Raw genomic sequence first — 14,759 nt, forward strand, 5'->3', positions numbered from 1 at the left:
GGACACTGAAGCCAGATCTACATGAAGGGTATGTACGAGACAAGCAGCCACGTCAGAAATCACCATACGAAACATAAGTTGTCTATCCATAAACATTGTTCCTCTTTAAAGAAACGTGTAGAGAAATATGAAATGTATAAAGTTACCATTCAATAACCTACTAACAAACCAGCAGTCATGGCAGTAATTAATTGGCACCTGTAAATCAATGCGTATGTCATCAGATATGAACATGGCAGTATCGATTGTAACTGACTTCTGTGTCACACATACAAGGTGGAGGTTTCGCCTGGTGACGCTGATCTGCACGCAAAGCACCACAAGAACTGTGTGACGTGCATGCGATCGTGTGTGAACATTCCAGCTTTGAGCCAGCGTCAGTTGCGTTCGCTATATTAAGGTCATTAAAGCACTTTGCTTATGTTAGTGTGAATACATAGCTACAGCACTGGATGAGAGGCCGGTAACATGACAGCGAAACACATTTTGACGTTCATATATCCTCACAGAGAAGGTGTCCATTGAAACAGGAAAACACTATGGCGACCAATGGCTCGCGGTTTTGTAACACTTCGAAACCTTCATAGAGGGCGCAGCGTCGTGCAGACAGAAGGGCATTTGTAGTCAAGAATTACAAATTTAGTATTACATTCTAGACGGCCTCAAGTAGAACGTCTTTGAGAGTAGTTGTTGTTAGGAACACACCACCACGGGTTCGATTGTCGAACAACGATTTCAAGACATGGTCTGATGTCATGTCGCCGCCTGATGCGACCTGGAGCTAGGTCACAGTGATCCAGTGCTGACCCACCAAAACTAAAAATACATACCTAAGTAGCAGTGTGCAGTCAAGGGGCTAGTATAATGCCAGTTGCACCAGAGACGTTTGTGGTGGATTGAAGCAGATTAGGAATCGCACTTAGCTGACGCTGTACAATCAAGCCAAGTATATTTCTAACATGAACTACACAAGTCAGTCTGAGTTGACTCAGCCATTTATTCAGACAAGTTTAAGGTGAACGTCAGGATATTTCGAAACACTACTGGACTCTCTACTTTCAGGCCTGTTGCCTACACAAGTATTTTTTTGTTGTTGAGGGAATGAATTGGTGGCACCTGGACAGACTACCCATGGTTTAGCCCCATGAGGACAGTACTTGTGATCTGATTCGTGTCCCAGGTTAAATGTATCACGGAAGCAAGGTGTTCAGATTCCCCGACGTCTTTATAGCGAAACACACACACAATACATGGTATATTTTGTTACCCCCTCTGACGTGCGGTATAGCGGGATAAACGTGGTAAAGACGGCAGGTACACCCACGTACCTGCGTCGCTGCAGACGCGCGATGTCGAGACGTTCAACCTTCACCTTGGTTCATGGGCAAACATTCCAAGCAAATCAGCTGACATGTGCGTGTAAACAGTGACCATCTGACCGGTCATCAACTAGCCATTTGGGATGCGGTTGACGAGATTTTGATCCTAATATGTGTTGTTAATGAAAACAAAGTACAGAAGTTTCACACTACCGAAACGAGTGTTTCAGGCACACATAAGAAACAGATATATGACTGGAAAAGCATTGTATCATCACGTCGACATTGCATTCTTGTCGTCGTCATGAACACCAGGTGGACTGAGGAACGAGCACATGGTCAGTCAGAAATGTACAGTCCACAGTCCGTCACTCAATGACCATTGGCCATGTTGCACTGTACACTCGCTGACTGCCCATGTGCTAGGTACTCACACGTATGCACACAGATACACACTCGGATATACACACAGGTTGACACGCGCACACGTTCATACACGTAGCAGACATACACACATAGAGACGCACGTAGACACCCATGTATGGACACACATATCCAGACACGCACACAGACACACGGAGAGAAACACGCGCAGACACACATGCGCTGTAACGACGAGAGACAGAGATACTGACAGACTCACGCTGACAAACATGTAAAGATACTCACAGGCTCACACACATTGCCATGCAGAGATACTCAGTGGAACACACAGACGTGCAGATACACACAGACACATACAAGCAGACATGCACAGTAGCCCCAAATCATCCATAAATCTATTTCATTATCTATTTCATTGTAAAAAGAAAGCTCACAGGTCACTTGTTTCAGAAAACTACGTCTAAGTAATCATAAACTCACAACTGAAACTGGAAGATATACAAAACCTGCAATCCCACTAGAACATTTTGTCTGTGAAACGTGCAATGTCTTAGACGATGAACAACACTATGCGATATCTTTTAACAAGTATAGCAAAGAAAGGGATTCACTTGTGCAAAGGTTGCTTTTTCATGATCAAAATTGTGCTACACTTTCAAGAAAAGAACAACTTTTTTTACATGTTTTTCAAACGGACATCCCGAAACTACTTCTAGAATATGTCATGATATTTACAATTTTAAATAAATTGTGTGTATTGTCTTATATTGTTTCCGTGTGATGATCCTGCATATGATAAAATGTTGTAATATACGTCATTTATGTATCTGTATTTCTATATGTTGGTAACTACCGTTTTCATATTTGTACTTTTTAGAGTATTGTTACTGTTTCTTGATGGAATGCAATGCAATGAATACCTTATCTTATTGTTTCTATGTGATTATACTACATATGGTTTGTGAAATTATTATAGTGTTAATCATATGTGAAATATATTTGTATTTCTGTATCTCTGCACGCACTGTCTTTATATTTGTAATTTAAGGAACATTGACGCCGTTCCATCAATTTTTGCTATGCAATAAATATCACATCATGGGTTGCCATGGCAACAGAAATCGGCTTCATTATCCTTGTAGCCACGCAAGCGGGCAGTCAGTATTACCGCATCATACGTTTTTAACTAATGCATTTCTCGGGTGATGACTAGTCGGTCCATTTACCCTGCCATTCCTAGTTTCATTTGCTCGACTTCCTCGCACGTGAGCCAGGAGACCTGTTAAGTTTGCTCTCACCAGTAGAGGGAGCCCTTTGTGTCAGCGCGCCCGCATCGATTTGTATGTGTGTGAGCGAGCTAAGCTTTGCATAGACCTTTAAACCTCTTTGTGCTGCCGGCTTGAAGAATCGCATTCCTTCCGCCGCAATGGCGGAATATGTACAATCTCCGTTTTGACATTTGTCGAAGGATATGTACTAAATGTGAGATATAGGGAGGTAAGTGAATTTGTGCAAGGTTATTTAGTATATTATGTTAAACGTGAAGGCATGGACCTGGTCGTTTGGAGAGGTGATAACCGCTATGGCTGGAATAACGTGTGGGCGGGGGTCAATGACGCATCGGTCACATACACTGACCAGTTGGTGAACGAAGGGAATGAATTGCTTGTTTTATTTAAAACAGGCTGACATATGATCTCTGTTATGTACCAAACTCACCCAGTATACTCACCCACCACCTCGCCAGCATGAACAATGAATATATTAAATACATAGAGCAATTGTTTGTGTTTATATGCATTAGGAGATTATCTCTATTTGAATGTTAACATATCGTGTAGCTTAATGTCAAATAGAAGGCCTAATTATGAAATCCGGCCCCTCCCATTCCCCCTCCCCGCTCTCTCTCTCTTTCTCTTTCTCTCTCTCTGTCTCTCTTTCTCTCTCCCCCCTCTCTCTCTCTCTGTCTCTCTCTCTCTCTCTCTCTCTCTCTGTCTCTCTCTCTCTCTCTCTCGGTACACTAATAACATGCAGCGGGAGAAATAGACATATGTAACATAAAAACATAAATCAAAGTGTAATAATAACTAGCCGTAGATTCGTAGACATTAACCTCCGCTCGCCAACTTTCTCTCTCTCTCTCTCTCTCTCTCTCTCTCTCTCTCTCTCTCTCTCCCTCTCTCTCTCCACATACACCCCGCATGTTTCACCTATCATTTTCACGTTTAGTACAGCCATGTACGTATGATGTCAAGGGTTGTCGTACGTTGTCAATATCAGCTGTGCCTGGCGTGTGTCATATAACTATATCCACACCTATCCAGAGTCGGCCAACACCATCTGGCCTGGCGATAATTACGCTGCAGTGCTGACAACATTGAGTTCATACGTCAATAAGCCTACAGTGAATGACCCCAGCCAGGTTGCGGGTTATTAATATGGTACATATCTTCTTAAATCAGAGCGAATGGAAGTCGGTACACTGATATGTAGGTGGAGAAATGGACATATGTAACATAAAAACAAACAAAAGTGTAATACAAACTAGCCGTAGATTCGTAAACATTAACCCCGGCTCATCATACCATGGACTGGTCATGTAAGGAGGGCACATGAAGTAATTAACACTGTTCGCCATGACGGACAGACGTCCGCTGGACCAACAGTCCTCCATGGCTAACACGCTCGAAAATCAACTGTTTGTGGAAATCTTCTTTCTGTTTTGTGCAAATACAATCTTAGAAACTACTTACCTACTTTTTTATAGAGTGGTTCATCCCCCCCCTCCCCCCCTCCCCCCCCCCCCCCCCAAACGCAAATGGAGACAAATTGTAAACAAACAAATACATGAATATGACGAAAAGATGTGGCGTCACTTAAGTATCACTTAACGCAGCAGTTTATCGTTACATGCGAACTCATACATTACTGACATATCACATAGTTTTGAAATACCCTCTTTATACCCTGAACACAGAGCAGCCTGAAAAGTATGTTTAAAAATTTCATCACGAAATAGTGTCTCCAAAGAATGTTTGCTTTGTAACAAGCTCGCTTGTGGTGATGACTACCATGTCAAAAATTATTACCTCTCCGGAATTTTTTTTTCTCATCTCTGACTGATCTACTTTCTGTTGAAACCTATGTAAATTTTTAAATGTTGGAAGACGACGAAATGTTGTCAACAGTCCAAGGTGCAGATACAAAATTGTCGTCCGAGACACATATCATATTGCTAGGATGAACTGTGCAGCATGTCTACCATTTGAAACCATATCTTGAGTGTGTATTTTTCTGGAGACAAGCTGTACACCAATGACGCCATCTCTTTGTGAATGTTAGATGATTATACTCTAATGTTTGATGTCTGATTTACTGTACATCTCAGGTATCAACTATGAATGAATTCCTCCTGTGTGTAAATACTAATGTGCTATGTCTTCGGATTGATTTCTGGAGGAAAAAAGACTCGGGAATACTTTGTCTAGTGTCCACACGTTGGACCGCATTCTACTACAGTTAAATGCAGTCTCTCTCTCTCTCTCTCTCTCTCTCTCTCTCTCTCTCTCTCTCTCTCTCTCTCTCTCTCTGTGTGTGTGTCTCTCTCTCTCTCTCTCTCTCTCTCTCTCTCTCTCTCTCTCTCTCTCGGTACACTAATAACATGCAGCGGGAGAAATAGACATATATAACATAAAAACATAAATCAAAGTGTAATAATAACTAGCCGTAGATTCGTAGGCATTAACCTCCGCTCGCCAACTTTTCTGGACGGTCATGGACTGATCACGTACAAAAGGAGGGCACATGAAGTAATTAACACTGATCGCCATGACGGACAGAAGTCCGCTGTATTAACAGCCGCGTGTCCATTACATCTTATTATCTGTCACCAGTCAGCGCTTATTAGCTGCCACCTGCCTTTGTGACGTGTTCACCTTTGTTTCTGTATCATTGTCATGTCAGATGTCAGTGTCTTCCAGCAACATCAAAAACTCTCAATCCTTGTGATCTTTCAAATCTCAACTAAAACGTTTCTCCTCTGTCAAGCTTTCCCTAACTGAAGAATGAGGACTATGATTTATGGATATACAACTTCTTTTATTCAGTGAGTGCGATGTTTCGACACTGAATTAAAGAAGTTGTATATGCATAAAATCATAGTCCTAATTCTCCATCAACTCAACTTTTAGAATGCCTATCAAAGATATTTCCCTGACTGTTAATTGTCAACCAAACTGTGCGTCTTGAACATCCTTATGTTTGGAAGTGGCGGTATATAAATGCACTGTTATTACGGGGTCCATAAACTGAGGGGTAGAGATAGCACTACCCTAAGATATGTCGTGAGAGTATGTTGTTTAAGAAAGCAGTCTGCACAGCTCCATAAATATGGGTAGACGTCTAGACTCACTGAGACTCCGTTAGTGCTAGGATGCCTCATTAATGTTTGAACACACTGTTAGTGCTAGGATACCACATTAGTGCTAAAGACTATGATAGTGCTAGAACACCAAATTAGTATTTGAACACTCCATTACCGCTGAAACACCACACTAGTGCTAATTAAAACAGTCCGTTAGTGCTACAATGCCACTCTAGTATTAGAACACTCCGTTAGTACTGAAACGCCACATTAGTGCTAGACCAAATATTTGATTGTTTGAAGACGTTAGTTAATGATACGACATTCACAAATGTCCCACCTCAAGATCTCAATATGGGCGATGATGTAGTTTAACAGTAAAGCGTTCCTCGTTACACCAAAGGCACGGGTTCATTTGTTCTCATAGTGTAAATTTGTACAGCCTGTAAATGATGTCCCCAGCAGTGGTCGTTCTGGAATAGTGCTAATAACGACATGAAGCCATACTCACTCACTCACTCACTCACTCTCTCAGTATGGGTGAGCTATCATTAGTAGTTATTTATTTAAAATTATAAACCTCATGTAAACCTCCTATTGTCTTGGCAGAGTATTATTTTTCTTTAAGTTTTTATGTTGGTGTTTTGTATGGGATCCTTAGTATATTATATAAAATCCCGGAGATATCATCTCGTGACCTGTGCAGTATACTTTCTCCTTGAAAGGAAACGAAACAGATTTTCAGAATTTAGTGAGAGTTGTAGGTAACATGTTTGACAGGAAAGGGCATTGAACACTGGAAGCATTCCTGTCCTCGGGACCAACTTCGGATTCCGTTTGAGCCTCATCCGGGTCACTGGACAGGCTGCTAAAGGACGTTGTACTTGACAGTCGACAACCTCTTGTTGCTGGTCAGATGGATGCTTACAGGTCCTTACGGCCTTGCTTTCCTGTCCTGCAAGCAATGCATACTCCCTTATGAACTGTTTTACGAGGATTACGTTTCTGTACAGGGTTTTGTGTAACCTAAACATGTAAAATGACTATCAAATTGTTTTATCCTCCACACGTTTATGGTAACATATTTTACCACACTACTGCTTGACCATTATTTATAGCTGACAGTATTTCCAAAATAAAAAGAAAAATCGTTTGCAGTTGACACATCTTTCAGTACAAAAACAGTGTGATTAAAGGGACCAATGTTTGGTATCAGATTGTTGCAAAAGGATCACATGGTTCTCTAGAGTAGCTACAAATGTAATTAACGAACCTGTTACACCGCAGATGAGTTGTTGTTCCAGGATAACCCGGAACAGTCGCGTGGCCGCCTTAGCTCGTAGGGTTTTGCCTCTTGTCCCACTTGCCTCACACAATCGCTTGATACTGCCCTGACGTCTTGCATCCCACCAGGTACTTCGTAAACCAATTGCCAGGAACATGTGCTATATTTGGCCACTCCGTAAATGGCATTGTGTCATCAATTGCTAATAGATTCTATGGTGACCGGTTTAAAGTAAAGGACGTCAGTGTCCTTTGCGACAGATTCAAAATTAGTCTCAACCTATATTTCAGTTATCATAAATATCAGCATGCAAGGTTTTGAAAAATCAAGATTACCTGTCATAGAGACTTGTACTTCTGAAACATCCTGACGATAGACTTTGTTTCAGTTTTCATCTACCAGCAGTTACTTCGGTGTACGTTTCCTCTCTTCGTCTCTCATATTGACTACCTGTTACCACCGCATTCCATAAAAAAATGTGACAGACCACCACATACTTCTCTGGTTTATGCACATTCTGCACGTGCACGTGGGACTTTGTTTGAGAGATCACCACGGTTTATCAGTCAACGTAGTATAACGAACCTATATGTTTTTCAATTAACCAAAACACTAAAAGAATTATATTCGGTTTATAAGGTAGATAAAACATTTCGCCTCGGGTTTTTTATGAAATTGAAAACCCTCCGCTTCGTCCTTCGGGTTACGGGTTTAAATCTCATAAAAACCTTTGGACACGACATGTTTTATCCTACTCGAAAAGCATACTGAATTCAACCTGTGTGTCTACATTTCGTTCCTAAAAGTTCCACTGACTCTCGATCCGGTAGCTGACTGTTGACTGTGTTCTGACACCGTCATTTAATAAGGTACAGTTTAGAGTCTAAACTGGTCATTACCAAAACAATATTCTGTTGCTATGCCAAAGAAACACCAGTCCATTATTTGCTAACTGCACGTTTAATGGAGAATCAGCCTGTATGAACTTTAGCATACTTGGTATGAACAACAGGTTCATGTTTCGTCTTGAGCAAATGTTTCCCCATCTCCTCGAAATTCCGTCCAGAGGGTTCGACGCACTGTGTAGATCACGTGGGAGGGTGGTGGATAGATCACGTGACTCCTATTTCAGCCGGCAGGAAATAGTCACCGTAGTATTCCAACAGGTCAGTGTTGACGAGACAACGAGACGAGAGAGAGGCTGTTACAGTTAGACACAACTTGCGGTATGACATGAGAGATTGCCCGTCGGCAGAGATTGCCTCCACTTTGTTGGGTGGGGAAAAAGAGCTCATTTGTGAGAAGGCGTATCAGTGACAAGACACGTGTACGTCCTTCAGTTTACTGAGCGTAGCTATGGCGGACGGCTCCGAAGATGACAGCGTTGCTGTAGAGTAGGACGTGTTCCTTAGAGAACCCCATCACACATGACACTGGTGTGGTTTGTGTATGCCGTGTCATTGACGTGTCTGTCCATATTCGTGTCATACAGACACACTCTGTATACCTCATCTAACTTTTGTTTGGTCTTACCCTGCAGGTGGACACACTTTCCGCACTGATATGGACAAAGGCTGGTCCTGGGTTGTGCTGGCATCATGCTTCGTGGCCTTCCTACTGTCCGGCTGGTTCGCCTATACCGTCGGGGTCGTCCACGTCGCCCTTCTAGACGTCTACGACGAGGACAACGCCAAGACGTCCTGGGTGGGAGCACTCCACTCCAGCATGATGTGTCTGACAGGTGGAGAAGTTTAAAGGGGAACACCGCGGCCTGATTCTAGGTCTAGAGATTGTCATTTGTGGGAGAAAATGGGGCGTAGCTACACTTTTAGACGGGAAACAAGGTACTGCCAGACTAAGAGTAAATCCTCAGACTTGATCCCGCTTTTTGGCAGCCCAAAACTAGTAATGTATAACGTTTTCATGATGAAATGACGTGATACCCATGAGATGTGTATAAGCGATTAACATTTTCCTCAACTTCACAGAGACATGAAAAATAGCGTTACTTGCATATCGCTTCTAATAGTAACACAACTAATGATAGCTCTTTTTACTTCCTGTCTGTCTAACTCACAAGTATTTGGACGGTTGTACAGGCTCTATGGCGTTCTACGTGGACAGTGGATAGATACTGCGATACTAACCGTGCTCATTCATATCTTTTTGCCATTGCTGACATTTTGGATGTAATGTGTGTTCATTTCTAACCTTACTAATCAACATTAAGCTAAATTCATTTAAAGAAAGGTTTGCGGGGCCCAGTGATAAAAGTAATGGCTTGTTGGACACCCGCTGTCTGAGTTTAAATCCGGACTGAATATCCTTAGAATGACAATTGGTTCATATCTTCCATATTTCTCAACAAAAGGCCCTGTGGCGAGTTTGGTGATCAACCGCTACAACTGCCGAATCTGCACTATCATCGGTGGCATCTTGATCCTCGCCGGCTTCACCATCTCCGCCTTCGTCCACAACATCGACGTCCTCCTCATCACATACGGTGTGATTGCAGGTGCGTGTACATCCTACCCTATAGTTAGTCTGTAAACAGAACGAAATAATTGTGAAGTAACCAGTCCACGAAATGCTGGGCGAGTGATAATCACAAAAGAAGATATTAAGGCAAGTAATGTTGTACTATCACTAAATAGCCTCAAATGGAGATCACCATGTTGTATTCTTCAGTCCGTTCAAGCAACTACCAGCTGTTTGGGAAAGGATATGTTCATAATGCGATGCCCAACTCTGTCTTTCATCAGGTGCTGGCACTGGCTTCAGTTACTGTCCTGCTGTCGTCAGCCTGGGCTACAACTTTCAGAAGTACTTGGGAATAACAGCCGGCGTCTCAATGACGGGTGCCGCTCTAGGCCTCTTTAGTGGCGGACCCGTCATCCGTCTCTTCATTGACAACTACGGCCTCAGTGGGACTTTCCTCCTCATGGGCGGTGTCGGCGCCAACATGTGCGCGTGTGGGATGTTGTTCCGCCCAACCAAGGTGGAGAAGGACTTGAAAAAGAAACGTCAGAACAGTTCTGAGCAAACCATCACAGAATCTGTTCGTGACGCGTGGCAGCGATATGTTCTTATATTCCAGAACCGACCGTTTGCGCTCTACTGTGTTAGTATATTCTCGTGGAATCTCGCCCAATCAGCGATTTACCTACATCTTCCGTTTTATGCCCAGAGTAAAGGAACATCTCCCGAATCAGCAGCTGCGCTGTTCACAGGAATGGGCGTGTTCTCGTTGGTTGCACGAATTCTCACGGGGCTTGTAGTAACGAGACAGGAAATAGACGGCCTCATTTTGCACATGGGGTGTCTGGGAATGGCATCTATAACCACCCTCTTATTTCCTCTGTACAGCGCCACCTATGTGGGACAGATGATATATTCCTCAATACTGGGGTTCTATTTAGCAAGTCCTATGGTTCTACTGAGTCCGTTGACTGTAGAGCTAGTGGGCGTGGACAACCTTGCAGGAGGTATCGGGGTGGGAACCTTTGTCCTCGGATCCGGCTACCTTGTGGGGCCGCCCATTGCAGGTGAGATAATACACATTTTACACATTTAAATATTTTTTATTTATTAATTATTTATATAACAAACCTTTTCTTTGTGTTTTGCGCAAAAAAAACAACAGTTTGTTGTCTGCTCGAAGTGGGTGTTGTGACAAGAATATGTTGCGGGTACAAACAAAATTATTTGGTTTCAATCACTAGAATCGTCTTATGCTTCCAACCTTAGCGATACTTATGGACACACTATTTGCTCCAAACTCTATATTCACAAAACGACGCCACACAACAGACATAGCACATGAAGGAAACAACTATGCCTTACTATCATCAAGTGTGTTCATTTTGTCCCAGGGTTCATCATCGACAGCGGGGCCAGTTACGACATCAGCGTCATGGTGGCAGGTATGTTGAGACTACAGGGACTTTCCCTTTAACAACATTAGTTTCATTTGTGGCTGAACTGGACAGTGGGTGACATTCATTAGTAATTTTCCATGAACATGTCCGGCATAAAACGGCTTTAGAGTTCAAGAGGACAACGTTGCCCTTCATGAGATTCTGACAGGGAATTCGGTTTCGGCGAGTACGTCATGACCTGTGGTAGAATATACCTGTGTTAGAATATACCTGTTCTAAAAATATCCCCAAATCTCACTCTGGTGCTGATCTTCTTGGAGATTTGTTTGAGAACAGGTCCCCAACTTCCTATGCTGGTCTTACTCTGAGGGTTCCGGATGAGCATAGATCTCGTCTTGTGTGACATCTAGCAGTGGGTTACTACGGGAGCAATATTCTGAGGATCCACTCTAACTGGTGTGAGTTTGGAAATATGTGTTTACCCCGTATTACTTTGTATTTCAGGCTGTTTTCTCCTACTGTCCTCGCTTGTTACCCTGGGGGCGGCAGCGCTCCATGGGAGATCTCAACTTCCTGTTGAACCTGCCCTCTTCACCAGCCTCACTATCATTCCACCGGAAGCAGCTAGCAATATCAGTCTCCACGCTAAAGAGTTACGAGAAAAGGCGGCCATTTCGGGGTCATGGGCCTCTGAAAAACCAAAACATATACGCGACATTAATATGTTCATAAATGAGTTGGGGGGAGATTTTGCATATCACCGTGAGGAGAACAATCAAAATTCACAACCCAGCGAAATATCCTTACTTGTCGATAATAGCACGATTAAGCCGGAAGATGCAGGTGTACCGGGAAGGTAGTCATTTGAAGCGATTAAAAGTATGTCTGGGAAGGGTGTGCAGACGTGAGACACATACTGACCTTGCTGTCCATAGATGTATCCTATATTGGGTCAACTGTTTAAGAAAAAGTGCAGGGTATTTTCCCTATGAAGGAATAACAGTAAACGGAATATTACCTGTCATAAATACCTTGTCATTCATGCATTTTCCGTTTTTGACTAGCACATGCGCAGAATAAAGATAATACTACTACAAAACTTCAAACAGAGCAAAGGTTATCACACGTTATATATCTGTTCACATTATTCTGTTCTTCTTTACTTTACTGATTTATACTCAAAGGTAAAAGTTATTGTGACACACAGATATCAACAGAAACAGTGTTCAGCTTGTACTTCTACTAGTGTACTACTACTTGTAAACACAAAACAAATGTTCCAAGGTGTGTCACCGATGAACGGACCTTACGAACAGGGCATCATTCAAATGCAGAAAGGTCAGCGGTCTCGCTGTCAGCAGCGAGTGTGTCCACCTTGTACACTGATGAAGGCCTGGCAGCTTCTCCACACTAAATATCGACGAAAGTCCTGGGGAATATCATTCCATGTTCGAGGAAGGAGTTCCTGCGGTGTTAGAGGAATCGGATGACGTAATCGTTGCTCCATTTAATCCAAGACATATTCCATTTGGGACATATCCAAGGACCTGTTCAGAGCAACATATTGACACTGATCTCATAAAGACACAACTGTATAACTCGAACAATGTGTGGTCTGGTGTTATCGTGTTGAAATATCATTCCAGAAACGGAAAGAAGTAAACTGGTAAACCTCGGTACGTCACAGCGCTCCAGCTCATCTCAATCACATTCACTTTCATCCTGGCTGCAGATGTTACCCTCGATCATAACGCGTTCCCCTGCAACACGATCGCCTTCCACAACACATGGCCACACGTGTCCGTGTATATTCATGTCCTGCCCGCACGATGAAGAAGGAAGTAGGAATATTGGTTGTAGAGAACTCTTCTCCACACATATGCTCCCAATCGCACGACATGTCTGCTTCTCTGGAGAAGGCGTCCTCGATAACCCGCGGTCAGAACTGGCTGTAGACGCGCACATGTGTGTCAATAGTTCTAGTAGACCTTGGGACCATGAACCTCTCAGTGGTGTGTGATTTGAACCGTCGGTGTTGACTTGGTAGACGGCTGCAATGGTGACGGTATGTGGTTTTTCTATGGACATTGTTCGATCTCTATACATACAAGTGATTTGATCACCATGTATTTGTGCACATACGTAACTCGGTATTATACGTTGTCAATCAGCCTACAAAACATGCCACCTGTATGTCGGTTATTTCGTTATCGATCTGTTGTGTGTCTTTACATTGTAAATGTGAATGACACGTTATGCTGCTGCAGATACGTTTGTACTGTGTCCACGTGTTTATTCTAAGTAAATATCTTATTTTTCTGTATATCTGAGTAAGTAAAAAGAATATTATATTTGCATACACGCAAAGCACATGTGATGTAATGCCTTCCAAATCATGTTGCTGAAATATCACGAGTAAAATGTGTATATCATATATACACAAAGATGAACATCTACTTAGCCTTGTTCTTATATATACCTGTGACATGAACTTCCTGGCTGTGTTACAGGTTGGTATGTTGAACCCGGATGACCGTGACAAGCACACAATATATACAAAAATATACGATAAATTCTGCTAAATTTCTATTAACTAAACAAATGCAGATTCTGTTTGAAAAAATATGATGGGAATTCGAAGCAAAAATCAAAATATCACACTTTGAAATATATACTCCCCAACAAGAAAGGCATGCGTCAAACTAATCTACTAACTTTAAACTTAGAGAACACGTGCAATTATGGATCAGTTGCGACCACAGTTTACAGCATGAAAGACAATACAGCTGATAACACGTAAAGCTTACTAAACATTCGACAATGAAAGTTTTCCGCTCCCAGTGAAGCGTTGTCAACAATGTCTCTTGAGGCTACCCCAGAGATACACGAAGGGACCCGAGATTGGACGATTTGGAAGGCCATGGATGCACTGTAATGCTCTCTGAAGATACTGTGTGAGGTCTGGCATTATCGTGGTGGAACAACTCTCGCTCGTAATCAGTGATCGGAACCATGTGGCTCCTTAGATCTCCGTGTCTCTACCGAATAGCAATTAACCTGCCTTGAATGCAGACTAAGTTATGTTTCCTTGTGTAGAATATGGCTCTCAGTCTCCACATCAAGACACTACCACAATCAACTGTGCGCAAAACGTCCTTTTCAACTTTGATAGGCACGTACTCATCCGTCACGGCAATGAAGAAGTAAGCGTGATTGATGAATGAACCATCACTCCGCCAGTGTTGTAGATTCAAGAGGTGAACGTCACTGCACCACTGACCCGTCGATGTCGATGTAGTCGTCACAGCACAGTGCCAACGAAAGGGTCTTATTTCGGGCTTGCCGTCAACGATTTCGAATCCTGTGAGCCGACACTGTCCTCAAACCACTGCACTTGCAGTGACCGTGCAGTGACTTGATGTGACAGTTCCATTCCGCCAGTGAATTACCCGGATGTGCCTATCATGAGCCGCAGTCGACGTGGTAATAATCTGTCTACCATTTCGAGGCCGATCTTGTGTAGCCTTGGT

General features: G+C 42.8%; 2 protein-coding genes across 3 annotated transcripts in view; both read left to right on the top strand.

The window, feature by feature from the left end:
- LOC137282775 (monocarboxylate transporter 12-like) lies at positions 1–13,685 on the top strand. 2 transcript variants are annotated; one of them, XM_067814566.1, is made up of 6 exons: positions 1–28; positions 8,892–9,092; positions 9,723–9,866; positions 10,114–10,896; positions 11,224–11,274; positions 11,734–13,685. In XM_067814566.1, the coding sequence occupies exons 1-6, from the start codon at positions 22–24 to the stop codon at positions 12,087–12,089; spliced, it is 1,542 nt and encodes a 513-aa protein (XP_067670667.1). In that variant the 5' UTR covers positions 1–21; the 3' UTR covers positions 12,090–13,685. The 2 variants fall into 2 exon arrangements, with proteins under 2 accessions (XP_067670667.1, XP_067670668.1); XM_067814567.1 differs by lacking the exon at positions 1–28 and adding an exon at positions 3,044–3,200.
- Positions 13,059–14,759, top strand: part of LOC137281197 (monocarboxylate transporter 12-like) — a 19,496-nt gene continuing 17,795 nt past the window's right edge. Inside the window, exon 1 of the mRNA XM_067812318.1 lies at positions 13,059–13,167. Coding sequence (XP_067668419.1) covers positions 13,059–13,167 — 109 coding nt within the window. The remainder of the gene's footprint in view (positions 13,168–14,759) is intronic.

This window comes from Haliotis asinina, chromosome 4, assembly GCF_037392515.1.
Source record: "Haliotis asinina isolate JCU_RB_2024 chromosome 4, JCU_Hal_asi_v2, whole genome shotgun sequence".
Lineage (NCBI taxonomy): Eukaryota > Metazoa > Mollusca > Gastropoda > Lepetellida > Haliotidae > Haliotis > Haliotis asinina.